Below are 24,239 nucleotides of genomic sequence, written 5' to 3' on the forward strand. Positions count from 1 at the left end.
GCCCGCCGCCTGACTGTGGGTGGGGCCGGCAACGCAAGCCGGAGCCTCACGGGCTGCTCTTCCGCTTCTCCCCGGTAGGGAGAAGCCGCGCCGAGCCTCGCGGGCTCCATTCTCTAAGTCCCGGTCCCGAGATGGGGGACCGGGTGAAGCAGGCGAGGCGGGGCTCCCAGGAGTAGGGAGAGCCCCGCGTCATGCTGGGCGAGGCCGCTCCAGAGCCTACCTTCCGCCACGGAGCCGCGACTGGTAGAAGCCCCGCCTAAGAGCCGGTGCATAAAAGCCGGCTGGGGGGAGTTGGGCCAAGGCACCCTGCTGGTGCCTCGCTCTAGAGCAGCCCGGCTGAGCAGAGGGCTGCTCCGACGCGGCCGCAATGTTTACTCGGGCCCCGAGGGGCATATGCTGTATTGTGTAGGGGGTAGTGCAGGGGCAAATTGTTGGTGCCCGCCCCCCAGGCCCACACCGCTGTTGGGGGCCCCCATCATTATTACTAGAGCCGGAGGGCTCCAACGAAGCCCCAACTATTTCCCGAGCCTAGATGGCTCCCAACATTTGGCGATCAGGCATTGCCCAGGCCCAGAGGCTTACTCCAGGTAGAAGGTTTGAAACTTACTTATTGAGTGACACAAGTGGTCACATCCAATAAATTGAATGAGAAGTTAGAGTAGGAGGCTGTAGAAATAATGTTTTTTAACGTACGCAATGGAACATGGCCGCAGTTCAATGAAGGAGCTCTTCAAAAAAGCAGAAGAAAGCACAAGGGAAAATATATGAATCCCATGGGCACTCTCAACCTGCGTTTTAGGGTTCATCTCTACCCATCATTCTTCAGGAACCCTTGAGCCACTAATCTGGGAATGGTGCCAGACAAAGCCCTACAATGTACCAGGTTAGATATGATGCCGAAGCCTTGGTTTCTCGGAGATCACAGATACAAGGGTACAAGGAGAGATAACTCAGTGGGTTAGAGCCCAGACCGATGAGAGTCCAAAATATCTCAAAGATTTGAAGGCTCGAAACCCACCACCTAAAACACACAGGGAACCTCATATATGGGTTCGATGTGTGAGGGTACTTCTCTCAGAAGCTCTGATGACTGTTTCAATGAGGCCTTCATGTCTCCAGTGGTCAGTGCGCAGTGGAATGAGTTACTCTCCGAAAAATCCCCGGGTGTTCTAAGTTTCATGACGTGTGTGTGTGTGTGTGTGTCTCTGTGTGTGTCTCTGTGTGTGTGTGTGGCTCTGTGTGTGTGTGGCTCTGTGTGTGTGTGGCTCTGTGTGTGTGGCTCTGTGTGTGTGTGGCTCTGTGTGTGTGGCTCTGTGTGTGTGGCTCTGTGTGTGTGGCTCTGTGTGTGTGGCTCTGTGTGTGTGGCTCTGTGTGTGGCTCTGTGTGTGTGGCTCTGTGTGTGTGGCTCTGTGTGTGTGGCTCTGTGTGTGTGGCTCTGTGTGTGGCTCTGTGTGTGTGTGTGGCGCTCTGTGTGTGTGTGTGTGTGGCGCTCTGTGTGTGTGTGTGGCGCTCTGTGTGTGGCTCTGTGTGTGTGTGTGTGTGTGGCTCTGTGTCTCTGTGTGTGTGTGGGTGCCAATGCAATAGGTCTCGCATTTGCGAGAGATTAAGCTATTGGCATTGTAAATAACAATGCCATTTATTTATATGTTTTCAAGACCAACACATAAATAAAAATGTTGTCAATTACAATGCCAATAGCTCTAACTTTTCCAAAGGCGAGACCGTTGCATTGTAAATCCTTGTTTCTCTGGTGCCATGTCAAACATTGCATTCATACAGCTACAACCCCGGATTCTTGAAAGGGCTCAATATTGGTACCCAGTTTCAAAAAAGGGGATTGACTCAAGCCAGCAAACTACAGGCTGATAGCTCTGCTTGACCTGGAAGCAAAGGCATATGCTCGCCTACTATTGAAGGATCTGGAGAAGTGGGCAGAAGAGAAAAGCATAATACCCTTCTACCAGACCGGTTTTAGATCACAGTCATCAACCTTGGACAAAGTACTGGCACAGACTTATTTATCATCTCAGGCAACCTTGAAGAATCATCCCCCACTTTTCTGCTGTTTTGTTGACTAAAGTACTACCTTCGATAAAGGGGTCCGCAAACGAATATGGTGAAAGTTAGAAAACTGGGGCATTCCACCAAACCTGTTGAAGGCAATCAGATCACTCTGTGAAGTCACTTGGGTGCGGGTTAAAACCAGTGGCCGCACAGTGTCCCCTAAAATACACACAGAGAATGGGTTGAAGCAAGGATGTGTGCTGGCCCCCATCCTTTCAAATCTATATACGGCAGACTTGGGGGAGGCCCTAAAAGGAGCAAGTTTAGTAGCTCCCAGACTAGGAAGCGTGAGGTTGCCAGTGCTACAATACGCCGACGATATAGCTCTACTGGATCACACAAGGGTGGGCCTACAAAGAGCACTAAATGCATTAAATTGTTTCAATAACACCAACAACTTGACAGTCAACCAAGGAAAGACCAAGGTGGTCCTTATTGGGACATATAATCGGAAGAACACACAATGGTTAAAGGGAAACTTGCAAATTAACACAGTGGATTCATATAATTATTTAGGAGTTTGGCTGACGGAGCGGGCCAAGGAGAAGGCCCACCTGAAACAGCTGAGCTCCAAGGCCAGCAAGGTCATACACTTATTAAAACAAGTAAGCCACCACCTGATCAGCCCGTCTGCTGGGCCAATATTAACTGTCCTGAAAGCAAAACTATTACCAGCTATTAGCTACGGCCACCAGGCTTTCCCCGGGCTACTGGATGCCTCCCTTAACTCAGCTCAAGTAAAGGCATACAAATCTGTGCTCCATATTCCAAGGTCAGCTAGGAACGCAAGGCTAAGACTGGAGCTAGACTTAGCAAGGCCTGATCTGACAAGCCAGGGGGAGATTATTAAGTTATATTTAAGGACACTTAGGGCCCCGGCCCACTCCCTTAAACATCATCGTAGAATAATCGTTGAGGGGTCAGGCACGGCCGGGCACATCAGCCTAGGAAAAGCGCTTAAAACATGGAAGATCAAGGAAGATAGCATACCACGGCCGGACATCCCTCTGAATGCTTGGAATAGATCATAAACCAGCAAGTTCGTGAAATCTCCTTTGATCTGGACAATAAATCTCTTCGTCCAAGTCCACCAAGACCCCCTGTGCAACTCCTACAAAGCAGGCAAAGCACAACCGTACCTAAGTGAGGCTCACTCCACTGGCCCGAAGCAAAATCCTTTACATGAGGCTAACCATATTAGGAATTGCCGACTTTAACCCTGCATGGGCCCGTAAGGGGAATCCACAAACTGCAGACTATGCCCCTATATGAGGGAATCCTGGCTGCATCTCCTATGCTGCTGCCCGCATATTAACAACGACCACTGGCGACTCTTGCGTCCAGTCTGCATTGCGAATGGATTAGATTCCTGCAGTGAAGCGTCAGCCTTGTGTCTATCCACCACCGACACAACACCACTAGCAAGTCTGGCAAAATTCATCCACCAAATCAGCAATGCCCTAAAAGCTGCTAATGAAAGCAATAAAACTCTGGTGAAGGGTACAGCACATCTGGCGGAAATAAGCTTAGCGGCCTCAAACATCCCTAACCCGCCAGCCTCCGGCAGCGCTATCAGCGAGGGCCAATAAGAATGCAAGAGGCATTGTCCACAATTCAGTCCAGCTGTTTACCTAGCGAGGCTCAAAGGAGACTTCATGAAAGCGCCATGCAAGGCCACACAGCACTCACTATAAACTCGGGGGAGGGACGTTTGTGTTGGCACAAGGGTGGGGTGCTCAATTTTATGTAAGCTAAATAGAAGTTTTTAGTATCATTGTTTTTGTTTTTTATTCGCTGATTGTTTTTACTGTAATGATTTTAATTAATTGAACAGTTAATAAATGCATACATACACACCTACATTGCATTCATATGTGCTGCTTTGTTAAACAGGACTCAGTCACTGCTCTTACATTTCAGTCTGGTGGGTCCAAAGCAGAATGACTTTCTGGCCTTCTTGCATCACAGAGCTTTGTACCCATCTTGGCACATGGTACACTTATTTCTGACATCCTATTTGGATGTTATGTTATATTGATTTATATAGTGTACAAATCACTCGAGAGGGTATCCAGGTGCTTGGGCAGGTATGTAGGTGTGAGGTGCCCAAGGTGCTTATATGAAGAGCCAGGTCTTTAGTTTCTTGCAAACTCAAGAAATGAGAATGAGGCTGGGATGTGTTGAGAGAGGTAACCAAAGGTTCTTCTTCATTACCCTGTACTCCTTCTCAGGAAGATTCCTCAGTACCTGGATTGTGGTCCATTGAGGCTTCCTCAGTCTTGTTCTTAGGTCGAGCCTAGCGTTGCAGCGCACATGCGCTGCTCGCTCTGCGAAGCATGTTGTAATAGGGTATGTTGTGGAAGCCTCGCCCACTCTCCCCCCATATTTGTAATTGGCTGGTGTCAATGTCCTTGGTAAATGCTGGCTTCCGATTCATTATGAGACTTGTTAGTCCCGCCTCGGTAACGCCCTTTCTCCCATTACTGCAGCCCATAAGGACTGGACCTTTTACTTCGCTCCTAACACAACATGCTTTATCTAGTGGGTGAGCACAATTTACTTTATTGCCATTGCGGCTGTCCTACTGCAGGCACGACTTGCTTTGGTGCCTCTTTACTCCCCCCTCACATTGTTCATACCTCCCCCCCCCTCCTGTTGTCCATGCCTTCAAATAAACCCTCCCCGCAGTCTCTCCTGTTGTCGTCATGCCTAGCGTGCCTTCGCACTCACGTTGTCTGTGCTGCAAACCCCCGTTGTCCAGGTCTGGTGGCTCTGTGGACTTATGCATCCACTGCAGGGGCTTGTGTTCGACCTCATGGTCACAGGTTCAAATCCCGGTGGGTCCACTCAGCCTTTCATCCATTTGAGGTCGATAAAATGAGTACCATTGAGTATGGGTAACAATAAACATCTGTTATTCAGCGCCAAGATACCTCGTTAGGGTGAACGTGCACTTTACAAATACACATGAAATGTCACTACAATTTGCAAAGCAATTTTTGCAAATGCTTGTTTTTTTCTTTTGATAAGATTCGAAGATGCCCATAAAATCTTTCACATCAAAAGTAAGGATGTCTGGGAGCAGCAGGAGCGCAAGCTGCTTTGTCTTTGGTTTCTCAAGGACTGCCCTCCATATGTGCATCCTTCAGCTGAATGCTCAGATACTATGCTTTCTTGTGAGCAAGTTGTACCCCGTTATATATGCTTCCAACACATGTCCATGTAAGTACATGAAAACCGACACCTGGTCCCTGTGTGCATACCAGGAATATTGGCTGTAGGTGTCAGATGAGGGTATTCATTTGTTGACCGCAGTCCAACCTAAACTAATGAACATGTTGAATAGATTGAGCTATCCTTATGAGAGGAACATCACCCGGACTCATGAACATTTGCTTTTTCTCTGGTCTTCACACTGAGACATCCTTAACACACTTGCAAATTTAGGGTGTATGGCCTTCATTTCAAGAATAAGGTTGGGCAATTCCACTTTTTGGGACACATTCTAGCTGCAGAGGTTAAATCCTATTGAGTTCCACTCTAGACGGGTACACTAGTTTTGTAGGATATGACATAACAGAAGGCTGATGGCTGCCAAAGGACCCCAACATATTTGGTTATCAAACCTTTTGGACGTTGTGAAAGGGGCCCTCCATTCTTAGTTCAAATGGTGTGGTATCCAAGAGAAATGTGAGCGCTCCCATTGGGTGCTTGGCTTTGTATTATGACCCCCAAAATATTCTCCTCAAGGTTGTGCACACTTTTACTAGGAGACCATTATTTACCACAAGGTGTGCCACAATTCCATTTGGTCTTTACATGCACAAACCAATAGTTCTGGTTTGGTCATTGGTCTCTTGACTCCTGTGTTTTCAGATGAGCAATGTTTTTTACTTCAAATAAAGTTACGTCATGTTTGTGTCATTAAGTTCGATGTCCTGGCATGGCTTGTTACATATTTTTTGTACTCCCAGTTCTCCAACAAGTGGAGTATTACCATCACAGCTCATAATAGGACTCTTTAGTGCACACCCTCCGCCTTCCAGGAGATGCTTCTATTGAATTGCATGATGGAATGTTTTACGACTGACAAATGTAGTCACTATTCACTCTGTCATAGTTCATTCTTTATCCCCTACATGCATTTTATACACAAAACAATCTTTTTGTTTATTTTTCACAGCATTGGATAGACAGTAGGGCAGTCTTTAACATGATAAACAGTACTTTTGCACGCAAAGCATATCGGTAGCATTTGTGAATGTCCGTGACTTAAAGCGTTGGCATATTACACCAAACCCTATTTGCTTTTCCAATGCTTATTTGTCTGTGCTATGCCAGCTGCTCTGCTTACTTTATTTCCGTTGCTTTCTGCCCATAATTTACTGTAATCCCTTAGTAATACTTAACAAATTTGACCATTTTGTTCTCCCATTTGGGTTAGAATCCTTAAATATTCTGCTTTTTACCGGCAAGATGCCTTCTTATAGCACTGAATGTGTTCTGTCTTGCATATTAATCTACTGTGAATAAGTTGGTCTTTTAGTTTTTAACATTTTACTAGTTGATGTGCTGCTCCATAGGGCAAGCACAGTATTTTGGTTAATTTACTATTATCATATGTTGTGCCATGAAGAGAGGTTTGTACTTGCTCACTTAAGGATACCCTTGTGGGATTTTATTGTATCCTATCAATAGCTATAGCAGATGGTGCTGTGTGGATGACGTTTACTGGCATTGCTTTATTCTAGAAGCCTGCTGTGGCATCCCTCTGACCGAGGGTTTCTGCTTTTTTTTCCTGTTATGGTGTTGCATTTCTTTCTTTGCGTGGGAAAGTTTGGCATTTGTAACATGTATTTAGACTGTAGCAGTGGCATTTGTGTTTGGGGATTTTGCCGTTATTTAAGAAGTGGTACATTTGAAGGATGAGATTGGGTTGTTACAACTAGTGTTTATTTTTTGTTTGATTGTGTGTTGTGCTCAATAGTGTGGGGTGTGGTGTTTGCTCCTCCGCCCATTCCCAACTCTTGTGGACATTGTCATAAACTGCTCAGTGTGGATTTGTGAAATGAGCTGGTAGTTAAACCCGTATGCATGTGTGGCTAAGCTGATGAAACACTTTCTCTAAGTGTACTGTTTATAATGTCACGAGGCTGTTTATAGGTTGGCATTGAAAGCTGCTTTTTATCATCACAGGTATTTCACTTCGTTGGTTTTTCCAATGTTTGTTGACAGTCGGTTTAATTTCAACAGCCATTATTTTCGTTATACACAAATGACAGCCCAGCTGAGTTTAATGACCTCACTGGAGGGACCTCATTAATATGCCATCTCCTATTTGCTGATGGTGGAATTAATGATGATTCCAAGTCATATTAATCCCAGAGCCCGAAGACCAAGCCTGGCCAATAACTGAAGTGCGTTGATGCACATAGCTAGCTGGATTTGACTGAATGGTTTTGCCTGTGGTGATCTGTGGCAGGTCGACTGGGCACAGAAAAAGTAAACGCTCTCCACTCAGATAATCTAGAAGTAGGGTAATTGTAGTGTACACTGGTTACTGCTGGGGCCTCTGCTCTGGGGGCTCGGGTAGATGAAGGCTAATGCCTGCACCAAAGTGTGCTGAGGTGTGCTCTGTGATATCTCAGGGGACGTTGACTGACTGCATGACATGACCACAGAGGCTGCATCTGCACCCGAGTCCACTGGCAAAGGGCCATGCCTAGTGGAACTGCCATAAGGTCAAACCCTGCTCCCGAGGCCATCTCCTGTGGGCAAAGATCATGCCCAGCATGATCTGTGACATGGACACAAGGCGCATGGTGCACTTCAAAGACAAACGTTATGTGAACACCCTGTGGCATGTAACTGCTCCCTCATCGCAGCAAGTTGTGCACTATAGGTTCTCTGAGCAGGCACTACAAAAATATTTAAAAAACCCAAGAAATTCACTCAAAATCTGCTCTGTGGAGAAAAGCAAGCCCGCTGAGTGATAAATTTTTTCTGAAGGATACTTCTCACTGCAGTTTTGTCACCTCCTCACGAGGAGTTCAGTTGTTTTTTTTTTATTTCTCCACAGCTTCCGAAGCGGATCCAGAGATCCCTCCCTCGAGATTTTGTCCGAACCAGACAGGTTAAGTTGTGTGACAGATGCATGAAGATGTACCCAAAAGCCTCCTGAGACCAAGAAGCCAATTTGTATGTTGCGGAACATCATCAGAAATGAAGAATACCTAACTGGTCCTGGTCGAAGTCAAGCTATTCCCAAGGCTGATCTTGTGATCACTCAGCTTTGTGGTGAAAATCTTCAAGTAAGTTTAAGAAGAAGAAACACTGGAAGGCGAAGCATGGCTATCCTTTGTCGCACCCTTCTCATCTCAAGGTATTGCGCAATGTTCCAGGTGCCTACAGGCTGTGAACTTGGTCTCCATCTTCAGAACCAATTCTGACTCTTCTCCCGACGCGCCCCGACTTTCCGGGTCAGTCAGCACCATCGCAACTATTCAGAGTAGGAAGAGGCCATGGATAGGATCTTTGAAATCCGACCGGATCCTTCTGAAGTGCCTACGGACCCTTAGGGTCTGAAGTGGACCTAAGGCGGTTTACCATCAGTGCATTTGTTCCTGATGCTGATTGTGCCACTTGACCTTACACTGAGGTCTGCGCCGACCTGGGGCGCAGCCCCAAGTCTGATGCCATTTATGGCATCACAACCGATGCTGCAACCCCAAATGTTGACACGGATGCTGCAGAGGGGGAGCCGATTCGTCTTTTTGGTATCGGAGATAAAACCAATGCAGTGTCTGTCTACATTGCACCTGCCTCAGCTATTCGTCCACTATGACTTTGAGGCAGTTTTCAACAGTGCAATATTCCTTTCCGTGTGGATGATAATGAAAGCCAACTATATGATGACGGCTACTGAGGAATCTGTCTCCTTTACCACAGCTATAACAAGGGCAGAAGAGGTTTAGTTCTTGTATTATCATCCATTAAGGTTAATACAAAATTCCTCACAAAGTCCTACATCTAGGGCAGATTTTGCAACAAGAGCCTCCGCTTCTGTTCAGCAAGGCCCTCACTGACATGCTGCCAGGCTCCTGACCCAAACCTGGAATTTGCCCTCAGATAATAGGCAGATCACAAGGTAACATAGGCCTGCGTCTGGGACATCGCTTTTCTTATGCAACATCCTATGCTAGAGAGCCTGGCACTACAGGCTCCAACAATCAGGCTCAAACCAAAAGCATCCCCGACCACACTGGCAGACAAAGTCAACCTATGGCTTCCTCAGCTAGCCTTGCCCCCAGATCCATAAACACCATTTACCTTATAGGGAAATACTGGAATGCGCTATGGGTTGGGGAGCTGAGGTATTTCCCAACTGTCCCAGAAGACACTATGGCACCCCCACGTACCTCATCCAGGATGGCCTGAGTGCAGTAAAATACTACATCCTCTCCGGTCTGGACAGTACCAACTGTCTGGGTAGGGCAGTATGGATCACTGTGGTGGTTTGGTGCCATGCTTAGATCCGTTCATTCGGATTCTCAAGTGACATCCAACAGTTCCTTATGAACATGCCGTTTGCTGGTACGTCTCATCAGATACAAGGTGGTCTTAGTCCTGGAGCACTTTCAGGAAAAAAAGCTCTCCCTTGGATTAGCACTGCCTGTACAGCCGTTTCCCCAACATATGTGCACCTTTTGGGGCTTAGGAAGGGGATTCCAGCAATGACAGCAGCAGACCTTGCCTCTACAGTAGCAGACCTCCCAAGATGTTTGAGGCAGAGTGCGGGGTTCTGGACATTAGTGTCCAGGCCCCCAGGCACAACAAAGTATCTAAATCCCTGCCTCTTCTTCACCTTTCTGCAGCTACCACAAAACCACTTAAACTTACCCTCAACCATGCACAATGGCCCAGTGGGAGGTCATATCACCTTTTCCCTCCCCAAGAGGAGGAGAAGTACTTCAGACTAGTGGGTGCTCAGAATCGTTCAGAATGATTACTCTCTCCCCTTTTTGTCCAAATCCCACACAGGCATGCATCCTACACCACAACGCCTCTGGGAGGACCACTTGCCCATACTTTGTGAGAGGTAAGGCTCTCTTGGCCAAAGGAGCCATAGAGATGGTGCCAGCATCAAAAGTCTGGACTGGTTGCTCTTCGCTTTACTTTTTAATGTCAAAGAAAAAAGTGGTGGCTTTTGCCCTTTCCTTAATCTTAACCCTGTTTCCTGTAGTCCCAAAGGTGCTAACTATGATTTCAGGTAAGCTGCAAGCACTTTGTTTTCAGTGCTCGCCTTTGGCCTTACCAGTTTATCTCCTGTGTTAATAAAAGTGATGATGGTGGTCACTGCCCACCTGTGGAGGTTGGGAATACCAGTTATCCCATACTTTGACAACGGTTTGCTGAATGCGGGCTTGCCTCAAAGAGTCATAACCACCGCCAGATAATGTGCTGGAGTTTTCAACAGCTCCCCTTCATTGGAGCCATCCTGGATACGGTGCTCTTCCAGGCCTTCCTTCTTCGTCAAAGAGTCCAGGATATTTGGGCTGTGATCCTGATGTTTCAACCGTTGGCCTGGATCTCTGTGAGAGCGGCTCTGAGGCCTCTTGGATCCTGCTTGTGGACCTCACCAGGTGGCACATGTAGACTCTGCAGTGGAATATGAAGTCTCTGTGGGCTCAGCACAAAGGGGAAACTTTTGCATTCCCTCCAGGTGTCGGAGGAGACTGTGAAAGACCTTTAGTGGTGGCTCCTAGACAGCAGTTGGACTGGTAGCAGACCCCTCTCCATACCCCACCCATAGTTAACAATTGTGATTGCTGCATCGGTGGAGATCATAGGACTCTGGTCGCCATCAGAAGCTTGTCTCCGCATCAGCCTGTTGCAATTGTGGGCGATTCGCTTGAAACTTAGTGTTTAGTGTTCATCCCATCAAATCAAGGGTGGCGAGTGCAGGTATTCCCACACAACTCTACTTCCATGTGGTACTGCATCAAACAGGGCGTAGTGGGGTCATGGGGCCTGTTCAAAGAGACTCTGTGCCTCTTAAAGTGCCTGAATTGTCAGGGCATCTCCGTCAGCGGGAAGCAGCTAGCATGATCTTTAAACGGCATGGCGGACGAACTCTGGCGACATTGCCTAGCAGATCTCGAATGGTGGCTGCACTCAGAGGTGGCACATGGCATCTTATATCAGTGGGGAGAATCCTAGCTAGATATTTTTTCCACCATAGAGAATTTGCAGTTCAAGCTTCTGCGCTTTTGAGTTCCTAAAGCAACTGCCTCTCTGAACCTGCTTTTCTCTCGGATTGGAGCTTGTTGCTCCTGTTCTCCTTTCCCTCCGCTACCTCTCCTGCCCAGAGTTCTGACGAAGATCAAGAATGACGATACTCGAGTAATCCTAGTGGCTCTGGACGGGGAAAGGGGAGTAAGGTACCAGTAACTCCAGGTCATAAGCATCTGACTCTGATCCGACAGTCCCTTCTAGAGGATCTCCTGCTGCGACAGCATTGCTGGATCCTGCACCAGATTCTTCACAACTTCCGTCTCCATGTGAGGAGTTAGAGCGGCGACCATTAATATGTTTCATTCTTCCTCCTGAAGTAGTTGGGGGTCATCTTGGCAGCCAAGCTCCCCTCCACCAAAATGTTTATGCTGGACGCTGGGAATAGTTTGTTTGCTGTTATTTTCGTAACATACCGACTCTACAAGTGCAGTTAGTTGACATAGTTATTCTGTCTTTCTTTAGCCTAGCATGGCCTTGATGTGGCACATTTAAAGATTCATTACGAGCCCTCACAGCCTTATTGCACCTACTTGATCAGCCATCTCTCTTAAATCATCTGCTGTGATGCGCTTCTTGAAAGGTCTGTTTCATTACCTTAATTTGGTTCTCATTTTCCTTATGTGTGCTCAGTTTGAACTTGTGCACAGCTGTTCCTTACGTCTACTGACATTGAAAGCTACATTCCTTATAGCGATCACGTCAGTATGAGCGAAATTCAAAACCTGTTTGTCTAGCAGCAGTGTGCAAACTTTTTTCCAGACATGCTGGTTCTGAAAACAAAAGCTGCATTCCTCACGACCGTCATCATGCCCTTCCATATAGGACAGATTATCCCTCTAACAGTTTTCTTCACCCTTTTTTATCCCTCCAAAGAGGAAGAGAGGCTCCATCAATGTGATCCCAGGGAGTCCTGAGCTTCTACATCGATTGCACCAGGGAACATCGGGTGGACGGCGAGCACTTAGTGTTTTCCCTGGGATGAAAAAGGGGAAAGAGATGCGGAAAATAACCATCTTCAGATAACTTGTCTTGTGCATCAAGATCTTTTATGCCCTCACCAAGAAAGAAACTCCAAAAGGCTTACCCTAACATTCCTTCAGAGGCAAGGCTGATACCTCAGTTGGCGCACAGTGTAACTCTTGGACATCTGCCAGACTACTTCTTGGGTGTCAGTACACACTTTCGTGAAGCACTATTACCTGGATAGCCAGGTCTGGTGGGAAGAGCCTCTTTGCTCAATCACATCTACTGGATTTCCTGGTCTGCGCCATTCCGCAGGACCATCACCTGCGGATGTACTGCCTTGATATATATCCACAACGTGGGGTTTCTGCAGTTAGAAATATCCATCAGAAGAACAAGTAACTTACCTTTGATTAAAAAATCTCTGTGGCAAATACTCTTATCTAACTGCAGAATTCCTCCGTGTTCTGTGGAATGGACTCATCTAGTCCATACTAATAAGATTTCATAACAAAGATTAGGAAGAAACTGACTTCATACCGCTGAGGTGACATCTATATAGGAGCCCCGACCTCGCATCTGCAGTGGGACGGACCCGACTAGGAACTAAGCAATGCGACTTTTCGATGCCTGAGGGCATTGCTGAGAAAATTCTCCAGATCTAGTCTTCCACCTGGGGATATTCATACGGTAAGGAATCTGTGGTTAGCTACAGTATCCACCAGAAAGATTATTACCAAAGGTAAGCAACTTGCTCTTCTAAATTCCTACAAGGGATGGTATGTTAACTTCTACTCATCCACCTACTCAAAACAGAAGAATTAACTCTATGGTCCCTGCTCTGGCCTTAAGAGCTTGAAATTGAAATGAAACACTAATGGTGACCATGATCTCCATGAGCATTTACAAAAACATAAATAAAAATGCTGGACTAAAGCATAACAGCAGTTGTTCTTGAGCTGCAGGTCTACTTATTCGTCATTGTGATAAACTTAAAATGGCAGCAGATCTCAAACCATTTCACAAAGCAGAACCGCTTGAAGTTTATCATGAATACCTTACTTAACATGACGAAAGCTACTGAATTGCATGTTGATACAAGAACTGCAATTGTCATTAATTAAGAAGCTTAAGAAAATGCTGCTTAAAATACATGTTTGGCTGTAGGGCAAAAAAATATTATTTAAAAAACAAACAATCAAAGACCTCAATCGGGTAGACTATGCTCTAGATTTATATCTATTCAATCAATTCAGATGGATTAAATCGTGGTTCAGTGAAAGTGATTTCTGTAACTGCGAGAAGAAAATAGCTCAATTTGACACATTATGCTAATATTAAATTACTCACATAAATATTCCATCTTTGCCACCTGTCTTTGACTACTATCACTAGTTGTTTGGTATTTTTGGTGGAGACATGAATATACACATACTTAAGTAGAGAATTGAAAGATATACTTCTGATTTTCATGGGAGCGTGCAGGGTTGTCCCTTTTACCCTGACTGAGTTGTGTTCATCAAATGCAAATTAACACCTGGTAGTCCGATATTAATATGCAAGATGTTTGAAAACGTAGCACGCAAAAATACCAGTTCTTGTGTCTTTCGGGATGTGCATGTTCATCTGAGAAAACGCAATACATTTACTGTTAACTTCGGTCTATTTTTCCCCAGGCATGGACGGCTTCCCCCTCGAGTATTACCAGACGTTTGTAGCTCACCTCGCCCCGCGCCTAACGACTATGTTCGATGACGCATTCAAGACGGGAATCCTCCCACGCTCCCTCAGAGAATCGTTAATAGTGTCGTTCCTAAAACCACACAGGAACCCCCAACTTCCATCGTCCTACAGGCCGATCACATTACTTAACTCAGACTGTAAAATCCTGGGGAAACTGTTAGCGACAAGATATGCCCAAGTCGTACCCCAACTGGTCCACCCCGACCAAAACTGATTCGTACCAAACCGCAACACATCTCAAAATCTACGTAGACTTTTCCACATCCAGGACATGACTCGAGCCCAGTTCCCGAATGCAGCTTGCCTCATACTAGACCTCGAGAAGGCATTTGACACCCTCCTATGGCCATATTTGTTCACAGTCATCACCAAGAACAACTTTGGCTCCCGCCTCATCGCATACACTAAGCTCCTGTACACAAAACTTAGATCCAGGGTCCGGATCGGCACCTATATCTCCCCGGAATTCACCGTAAACAGAGGAACTAGACAAGGGTGCCCGTTGTCGCCCCTCTTGTTTGCTCTGGCGGTTGAACCTTTGGCGATACGCCTGAGACGAGAGGGTGAAGGCTGGGGTTTCCCCCTAGCACATATGTGGCACTGCGTATCACTATACGCAGATGACCTCCTGATCTATGTTAGGGATGCCACGAGCGACCTGACGTGCATCTGGCGAACGTTAGAGGAGTTTGCGACAGTATCAGGCCTAAGGGTCAACTGGGGGAAATCATCTATATACCCGTTGAGTCCCCATATGGCCCCCTTCGAAATCCGAATGGGTACCCAATCACTCAACTGGAACGCCGACGCACCCCGATACCTGGGAATACGGTTGTACCACACCCCGGAGGACCTATACACAGGGAATCATCGTAGGACACTAGCTGGTCTTCGATCAGCGGTCAACTTCTGGAAGACACTCCCGCTGGCGCCCATAGGCCGAGTGGCACTGGCAAAAATGATCATGCTCCCCCGCCTACTATATAGCTTCGCGAATCTCCCAGTGATCCCACCCCGATCATTCTTCGGACAACTAAACACTCTTCTGATAGATTTGATATGGGAAGGGGGCCGAAAACGAGTGGCGCTCACCACACTCTACCTGCCTACCACGGAGGGGGGACTGGGAGCGCCGGCCTTTGAGGCATACTTCCTAGCGGCCCAACTCCAGTGGCTGTCCTACTGGACGGCGGGACGCCACACAGAAGAGACCAACACAACTACTGGTCCTCTCTCGCAGGCCGCGATCGTCAGACTCTTGTTACCGGGCACTAAACCCCTGCGGACTCGTCCCCTGCAGGTGTCCGTTGCCCGAACGTGCATGATGCGGATACACCGCATGTCCAAAACACAACCACCGTATTCGCCTTTGCTGCCACTGGTGGGTTTCTCTCGCAGAGAATCGTATTACTCCTCGAGCACGCTTCGAGTTTGGACAGCACGGGAGATCACGGAGATCGGGTCTCTGTTCGACGACGGGCAGTTGCTGACGTTTGAGCAGCTGATGGACCGTTATGACATTCCCCCTGGACAGTTTTTGCTACACAGGCAAATACTGGATAGCAGCGGTACGCACTGGAACCTAGGGGCCGGCGAACCAGCGACACATCCAGTGATTCATTCGATCCTACACATGGGGGTGGGGAGACACTTAGTAACATGGCTCTACAAGGCGGTGCGCTCGTTAATCCTCCCATCCCTCCAATCCCTACGCCAGAAGTGGGAGACGGAATTCGGCAGAGTGGTTCATGACGGGGAATTGGAAGTCAGCCCTGGAATATCCCAAAAAAGTCTCCAGGAACGCAAGGTTCCGCAACATACAATTTAACGTCCTCCACAGGGCCTATCTTACACCGGGCCGCCTCCAACGATTCTTCCCGGACACTCACTTTGAATGTCCCCGATGTCGAACCCCGGGTGCAGACTTCAAACACATGTTTTGGGATTGCCCCACTCTCCGCCAGTACTGGGACACGATCCACCGAACCTTAGAAGAGGCCACGACCATTGCCATCATGAACACATGGGAGGCATGCGCACTCGGAATTTTCCGCAAACGGAAAACTGAGAAAACACAATACCGATTCCTATCACTAGCAATTCTCTTGGCAAAACGCGGTATCGCCATGCACTGGAGAGCCCCTGCGGGACCACCGGAGGCAGCATGGGTAGGTGCGGTACTTAAATGGGGTAAGGCGGAGGAAGAGATACTACGGGAGGAGGAGGTACGGGGACATTGCAAACATCCCATATCCCAGGAGTGGGCCCAACTGCTATACACCTTCACACAGACGACACGCCCCCAGGAGCCCCCTACTGCCACACAATCCCAGACACGACCGACGACGCCGGCCCCCTTGCCTACATAAACATATTATGGAATCTACACACCAGCTGTGAGTGACCACGAGCGATGGCCCTCCGAAACCCAGACACAAACCACTGACGCTCACGATAGGCCTATACCTAACGACTTGACAATATACATACTGTGCTTGGACGCGGTGACCTAGAAACCCCCCCCTCCCGTCCTTCCCTCACTCCCACCCCACCCCCAAGTTCATCAGTTCACCCCCCATAGTTTCTGGGAAAGAAGGCAAGCTTGTGATAGACAGAATGTTACTCGTACATATTACTAGCAGATTGACTTCACACATAGAGACACCACGATGTCACAAGTTATCACGTATCACACCCACACTCCTGATGCCCATAGCGTCACCCTCACAATACATGACACGACATGAGCTCACCCCCCCACGGGTGCAGTCGATAGTCTAGCATGTTCAGGATGGTCCCGCTTATGGAGGATACGGACGTTATGGTGGGAAGCCACGTGATACGTGCCACCAAGGCACACAGATAAGGACGATAGTTTGACAATGACCCTGAACTGTGAAATGCCTAACAGGATCCGCAACCGTAATTGTATCTATATGACTTCAATTTTTGTAATGCTCGTTTAACCTTGAATGAACACTGTCGTATTATTCATGTAAGTGCAACCTAAAACCCAATAAACAAATTAAAAAAAAACCAAAAAAAACTTCGGTCTATTTTTATTTGTTTTTGTGTTCTATAATCTCCACGCTTTACATAAGTACTTGCAGGCACTTAATAGGGAACTCATATGCTGCCATTCTGTTGCAAAATCAAAGTATAGTTGCTGAATAACTAACAGTTGACCTCCTCATATCAGTTGATATAAAACATAGTCACAACTTTTGTTCCAGACACAAAACATTCTTTCAGTGTCTCCGATTAGAAGGCTTCTCTGATAAGACCTCCAGTAGTTCTGATTATCCTATGCTGAATCCCAGAAGTTGGTTTCAACATACACTGACTGGAGTTGGTTCACATGTTCAATACAGCCTTTCCTCTAAGTGTATCAAAGGGGAATTCTTTTCACTCTGCTAAACCCGTAATGCCACTAATCCGTGCTGCATCTTGTCGTCCTGTGGAGCCTTTAGATTTTTCCACCTCTATATTTTTACCCGCATAAGTTAAGCTCCACGCTACAGCAGAACCGTGCTGCTGCTAAGAAAGTGATTTATCCAGCAGGACTTTTTCCCGGAACCTCCGTTAATTTGAACGTTGTCTAATCAACCCTTCTTGGAAAAATACCTGCTGCCCGAGAGCAGAATGGACTTAGTTTAAAAATGTCACTTGTCCAGAGCCCACCGGTGCCAGGCTGAGCAGGTGTGGGGAGCAGTTGAGCACTGAAATGTGCGGACTCATGGCGCTGCCTGGAGACTCCTATAGATGTGCAAGGTCTGGGGTGAACTACTGTGGTGACATGATTGTCTGGAAATGGATATCACAGTGGCGTTTCCCCCACCTTTCTATTCATAGAATATTGCGATAATAGTGTGTTCCTTACACTGCATTAGTATTAAAGCACCCCCCTACATAGGCCTGGCCAGCTGTCATATGCACCCTGCTTGTGATTGTGGAAAATCTTTGAGGGATCTCTGCCTGTGGTTAACTTTTCTAAAGAAACTAGCTGTAGTCTAGGGCAGTGTTTTGAGACTTTACTTTCAGTCATGGAAGCCTGAGTGATTTCCTCCATAGCATGTTGCCACCAAGAATGTCTCTTCATGTGCCAACTCGAAGTGGCAAGATTGCTGGGTAAGAGGTCGCTCTGTGATTGAATTATCTCTTCTGCCCAGAACAGAACTAACTTTTGAAAGATTAAATACATGGTTAAGATAGGAATGCCATTGTAAAGTTGGTATTGTTGTCGTGGCAATCTCAACAGTCAAAACTATACAACCCATGGGCTACTGATTCAGGCATACACGTTGTGGACTTTTTTTTTTCTGTGCCTACTTGTGACATCAGCAGTAACCTGTCAGGAATGTATTGCCTTCCCGTTCTGATGCAAACATGCTCTCGATCGCAGTGGGTGCAAAGGCTTTTTATGGCTCTCCCCGAGAACTAAAATAATTGCCACTTGGATTTAATAAAGCAAGGTGGGAGTCTCTTTGGATCCCTTTCACGCGCAGCTTCTCTCTACCAGTTAATTCAGTAGCTCAGCAGGAAGCATTTATAGTCCGCTGCTCAATTAGGCAACACTGAACTGTATGACGGGAGAACTGGAATCTTCCATGCATTTATTTCGCGTTCCTCTGCGATGTTTTCTTTATTTCATATACCCCCAGATGCATCAAGCATCCATTTTGCGATTCCTTATTAGCGGAAAAAAAGGAATCGCTAATAAGGAATAGCAAAATGCTATGCAAGAAGAAATCCCTTTAAAAATATTGATTTCTTAAAATTCCTTAATTGCGACTCACAAATTGCGAGTCGCAATTAAGGAATACCTCCCCATTCATTCCTACGGGCCTAGAGGCCCATAGGAAGGAATGGGAAGACATTCTCAATTTGCGAATCGAAATTAGCGAATCGCAAAATGAGAATGCGATTTCAAGGGTGCAGGGGTGTCCAAAGGACACCCTGTGCACCCCTGAAATTGATCTGTACACATATGTTGCGCACACACATGCCCTTAGGGCATGTGTGTGCGCAACATGTAACTTTGAAAAATGCACTTTAGTGCGAACCCTATTGGCGAAATCGCTATTTTTGGGTTTCGCCTGCCGAAGGCTGCGCTCTGCGCAGCTCTTCAGCGCAGGTGAAATCCTATGTCGTCAATAAGGACTCCTGGAACGTCCCCCGGCTCTCATTGGTTAGCTCCATAAATGGAGGCTAGCCATTGAGTGCCGGATCTGTCCATCAAGGCTGGACCAGATTCGGGGGCGTTCCGGAGATTTTTTCCCAGGGCGGAGTTACGTTTTTTCCCGTTCCCTCCCCTTTCACTGAAAGTGAATTCAGATGCGCTGTCCATTCCCGCCCCCTCCGTGTGCCTTTCCGCCGCCCTTGCTGTCCTGTGCACGTTTCCCGCCGTCCGTGTCCTCTCCCGCCCCCTCCCGCCGTCCGTGTCCTCTCCCGCCCCCCTCCCGCCGTTCGTGTCCTCTCCCGCCCCCCTCCCGCCGTTCGTGTCCTCTCCCGCCCCCCTCCCGCCGTTCGTGTCCTCTCCCGCCCCCTCCCGCCGTCCGTGTCCTCTCACGCCACCAGCGAGTGCCCACCTCACGATTTCTGCCCGCCTGCCTGCCTAGCGAGGGCCGCCGCGCTGCCCGCGGCGACCCGGAAGTACCTGGCCGGCCGGCCAATCCCTTCGCGGCCGGCCGGAAGTCCCGCACCCGCAGCCCGGGGGAGGGAAAGGGAAGCCTTGCTGTTTGCCGCTTCCCCCTGCCTGGGGGAAGCCTTTGTCGGTGTTGCCGGTCTCCCATGCCTGGAGGGAGACCGGAGAGGAGCCTGACGACGGTGGAGCGGAGGGGGCGCGGGGCACATTGTGGTGCCCGCCCCCACCGCAAATCCGTACCGGTTTGAAAGGGCTGCCGGCGTCGGATGCCAAAGTCTACACCCCATCCATCAGCCGGCCGCTGGCGAAAGGAGCGGTCTCTGGTTTAACGGAGGTAGGCGACATTTGTTTTGCTTTAACGTGAAAGCCGTCCCGCAGCTGCCCCGGCCTAATGACTGCAGCCCGTGTTTGTGTTTTCATTTATAGTTCCCGCTTCGGCCATGTGGAAGGCGTTATCTTTCCAGCACGTTATAAAACCCTGAATTAAAACGCGGCCTGCGCTGATGTCTGCGGCTCTCTTGTTCGACTCCCCGAAAAGTGATGAATGTGTTCTTAATTGAAGCGGATTGTTTCAGCTCAGGCGAGGGGATGGGGGAGGGGGTGAAATAAATGCCAGGGCAACGGGTTACGGTCAGCCAGCCGTTAGAAAACGACGTTTGTGAATTTCCATCACCGTACATAAAACATATTCCTAATAAAAAAATGCTGAAATTAAAAAAAAAAACATATTCCTGTCTGCAGGTTTTCAAGGTTACAGTATACATTGACTGAGGCGGCCATATGTACAAAAGTAAATTTACTATCCAATACAGCTTATGGAGGCTCTAATAGCCAATGGCATGTTCCCCCTTAAATAGTCTTAGTGTTACTTGCATAAGCCACGGGCATGCTGCTTTTTTCATAGATACCTCTTTAAATGAAGTATTGTGGAGTGGGTGCTTTTGAGGCACGAAGTATATACTTGGATTGCTTGTTCTGGTGTTTGTGTGGCAGACTAGTCTTGCCTACATTTTCCATACGCTGTATATGATTTTGTTCACAAAAAACAATGATATGTAAGAATCCAAAATGACTGCACAGAGTAATTGAACAACTGCACTGCAGAATCAAGCACTTCTTCAAGTGGCTCTCACCTGTAGAGCCAGAGGCCGTGGATGCCCCAGACTTTTGACATGATAGGTGTTTAGCTCGACCACCCTGGTCATCATATAGTCTATATAGAAAGTGTGTTGTTGGCGGCCATTTCAGTTTTGTTTCTGCTCACCTTGAAAAGGGCAGAGCCTTTTTTCATCTGAGATGATCTAGGTGGTTGGGTTGCCGATCTCTTGGTCATGCACTCAATTGACTGCGGAGTCCTGAGTGCCTATCTTCCTTTTCCATTGGACGAGCCCTGATGTCAAAGTGGGAGTGGTCAGTATATATTGCAGGCAAAGAGAGATGTTAAATTGGTTATTACATTTTACGAGGCTTAGTAGTTGCCTGCAAGTCATCTTTGGACTATGTTAACGATGGCACATGGCTATGACAAATGACTTGCTCATAATCCTGCTTTCTGCTGAGGATCCTTAAGGAGTTGGGGCTGAGCATGTCATTGTGGTTGGCAGCTCCATGGAACAGTGTGCATTAAAATGCGTACATGGTACCTAGCATGGCATTAGAACAAAATGTCACCAAATGTTATGGTTCTGATGCTCACATCGCTGTGTTTGGCATGGAACAGACTTGGGTGTGCAACATGTTGCCCTGAGTTTCACGTCATGACATCATGTGGCGCATTATGGACTTTTAGGGAGCATTTTAACTAGGCAAGGAGGAAATGTGCCAGGTGTGTCACAGGTGTGAGCTACGTATTAAAGGTAATGTCGAGTCCTTCTCTGACGCTGGTACAAAGGTGGGATGACGAACTGAGTCAATCAGTCAAATAACTTTATTCGCATTTAGTAAATGCATAAAAGTACAAGTAGTTATCACAGTACGAATTGATCAAGGAATAATTCAAAACAGTTAAAAATTAATTGTATACATTTTTCCTTTTAAAAGATATCAACATTTATATGCATCCACATTACTGGAGCTAGCAGCTATACATTTATGAGAGGAATATTTGCAGTAATCAATTTATGATGGTAACACCCTCACGTGTGGTTTGTTCAGAATAGCCATGCACTGGAACATGGCTGTGCTTGCTTCCCTGCCCCCTGGCTGTGCTTTCTTCCCTGCCCCCTGGCTGTGCTTTCTTCCCTGCCCCCTGGCTGTGCTTTCTTCCCTGCCCCCTGGCTGTGCTTTCTTCCCTGCCCCCTGGCTGTGCTTTCTTCCCTGCCCCCTGGCTGTGCTTTCTTCCCTGCCCCCTGGCTGTGCTTTCTCCCCCGCCCCCTGGCTGTGCTTGCTGCCCCGCCCCCTGGCTGTGCTTGCTTCCCCGCCCCCTGGCTCTGCTTGCTCTCCTGAGTGTGTGTGTGTGACTCTGGGTGGGTGTGTGTGGCTCTCGGTGGGTGTGTGTGGCTCTCGGTGGGTTGCTCCCCCGCCCCCTGGTTCCCCTTACCCTGGTTCCCCTTCCCCTGGTTCCCCTTCCCCTGGTTGTGCTTGCTTCCCTGCCACCTGGTTGTGCTTGCTTCCCTGCCACCTGGCTGTGCTTGCTTCCCTGCCCCCTCGCTGTGCTTGCTTCCCTGCCCCCTCGCTGTGCTTGCTTCCCTGCCCCCTCGCTGTGCTTGCTCTCCTGAGTGTGGGTGAGTGTGGCTCTGGGTGGGTGTGTGTGTGTGTGGCTCTGGGTGGGTGTGTGTGTGTGTGTGTGGCTCTGGGTGTGTGTGTGGCTGGCTCTGGGTGTGTGTGTGTGTGTGGCTGGCCCTGGGTGTGTGTGTGTGGCTCTGGGTGTGTGTGTCTGGCTGTCTCTGGGTGTGTGTGGCTCTGGGTGTGTGTGTGTGGTAGTAATTGCTGTCTGCTGAGCTCGTCCGTAGGGTACAATAGGTCTCACATTTGCGAGAGATTAAGCTAATGGCAATGTAAATGACAATGCCATTTATTTATTTGTTTTCAAAACCAACACATAAATACAAATTTTGTCATTTACAATGCCAAAAGCTCTAACTTTTCCAAAGGCGAAACCATTGCATTGTAAATGCTTGTTTAAACTTTCATCCATTGCATTTAAGGAATCTCAATTTGAGATTCCTTAAATGCAAGTAATCGCAATTTAGCGAATTCTTAATTTGCGATTTTTGCATTTGGGATGATGCATCCCAAATGCAAAAATACGGTCGCAAAGGGGCAGATTCTGAGAATCTGCCCCTTTGCGAGCTGTTTTTAGCTTAATGCATCTGGGCCATAGTCCTTTTGCACCACCGTTATTACATTCCATAACGGTCTGCCGGCTTTGAAAGTTACCCACGAATTCTGGATCGTGGAGCATTTAAAGTGCCTTCCATTATATAAACCTGCTTGAGATATGTGCCTGTCGCACATTGTGAGTGGATGTTGAGTCGGTTTAGATTGGACATTTATAATACATTATTGTTGCTGGAGCACCCCTTTCACCAGAAAAATGGCGAATGGCAGAACCCTTTAAGAGGCAGGGCCAAGGATTGGAATGCGTAGGGAGGATAGTAAAGTAAAGTGCTACGGTACTCCCTGCAGCATGTATTAGTGGTCTTGCAAATTACTTTAGACTTCCCTGGACCAACCTTTGCCTTCCTTCTACATTGTTACGGAGTTACTTAGTGACTTGCAGTTGCTTTACAATGTATGACTGTTGTATCCAGTGAATATCATGCATATATACAAAATATTGTACATTAGTGGTTTTTGAATTACTGTATTTTCTCCTTTAGGACGACAACAATGGTGACCGGTTCCTTTTTGGATGCTTTCCAGAAAATTGCCGATATGGCCATCAACACCAGAGGTAAAATGCGCAAGAATTAATGGGTATATGAATTACAACTGCTTAATGAAAACTCGAACAGCAGAGAGTCATCCTTTCACTTTCTTTCTAATAATTTGGGCTATCAAGATTGTCTTGAAATTGGAATATAATTATTGAAGCGGGTGCAGAGTTTTCATTAATATTATGCAGCAGTTTGCATATGTCAAGTGTGGCTGCTCAAATGTTTGTTGGCAGTTTTAGATGTCACAAGTGATACCATAGCAAGTGCAATGCATATTTACAGATGTTATTTCCGAAATGACCACATTGAACCATGTACATCATGCACTCTTTTTAACATTTGTACAACTTTTTATTTGACATCTGTTATACTCTTGAAATTCGTAAGAATTTCTAAAATACTTAAAGATTAAAAATGTCCCTAGGAGCATAAATGTTTGTTTTGTTTATCCATGAGATGAAAAAAAACATGCCTTAAAAAGTTGCATAGTTAAACAGGTCATTAATTCAGTAATGTAACAGCAGCTATTTTTCCATCTTGTTAGTATACTATTTCTATACATTTCAACAATTCGACTAACAACTAGATTCAAGATTATCTAAAGCCATTAAATGTTAATGATAGCAGAGTGGATGTCCACAGACTGGGTATGA

At 47.1% G+C, this 24,239-nt stretch overlaps 1 protein-coding gene across 4 annotated transcripts in view; it reads left to right on the forward strand.

The window, feature by feature from the left end:
- The window catches only part of LOC144768495 (protein MTSS 1-like), a 563,908-nt gene that overhangs the window by 139,834 nt on the left and 399,835 nt on the right, over positions 1-24,239 (forward strand). For all 4 annotated transcript variants that reach the window (XM_078652201.1, XM_078652202.1, XM_078652203.1 and 1 more), the window contains exon 3: positions 23,530-23,603. In XM_078652201.1, the coding sequence (XP_078508327.1) occupies positions 23,530-23,603 (74 nt within the window). The remainder of the gene's footprint in view (positions 1-23,529; positions 23,604-24,239) is intronic.

Source organism: Lissotriton helveticus, chromosome 7 (genome assembly GCF_964261635.1).
Source record: "Lissotriton helveticus chromosome 7, aLisHel1.1, whole genome shotgun sequence".
In the NCBI taxonomy this organism is placed as follows: Eukaryota; Metazoa; Chordata; class Amphibia; order Caudata; family Salamandridae; genus Lissotriton; species Lissotriton helveticus.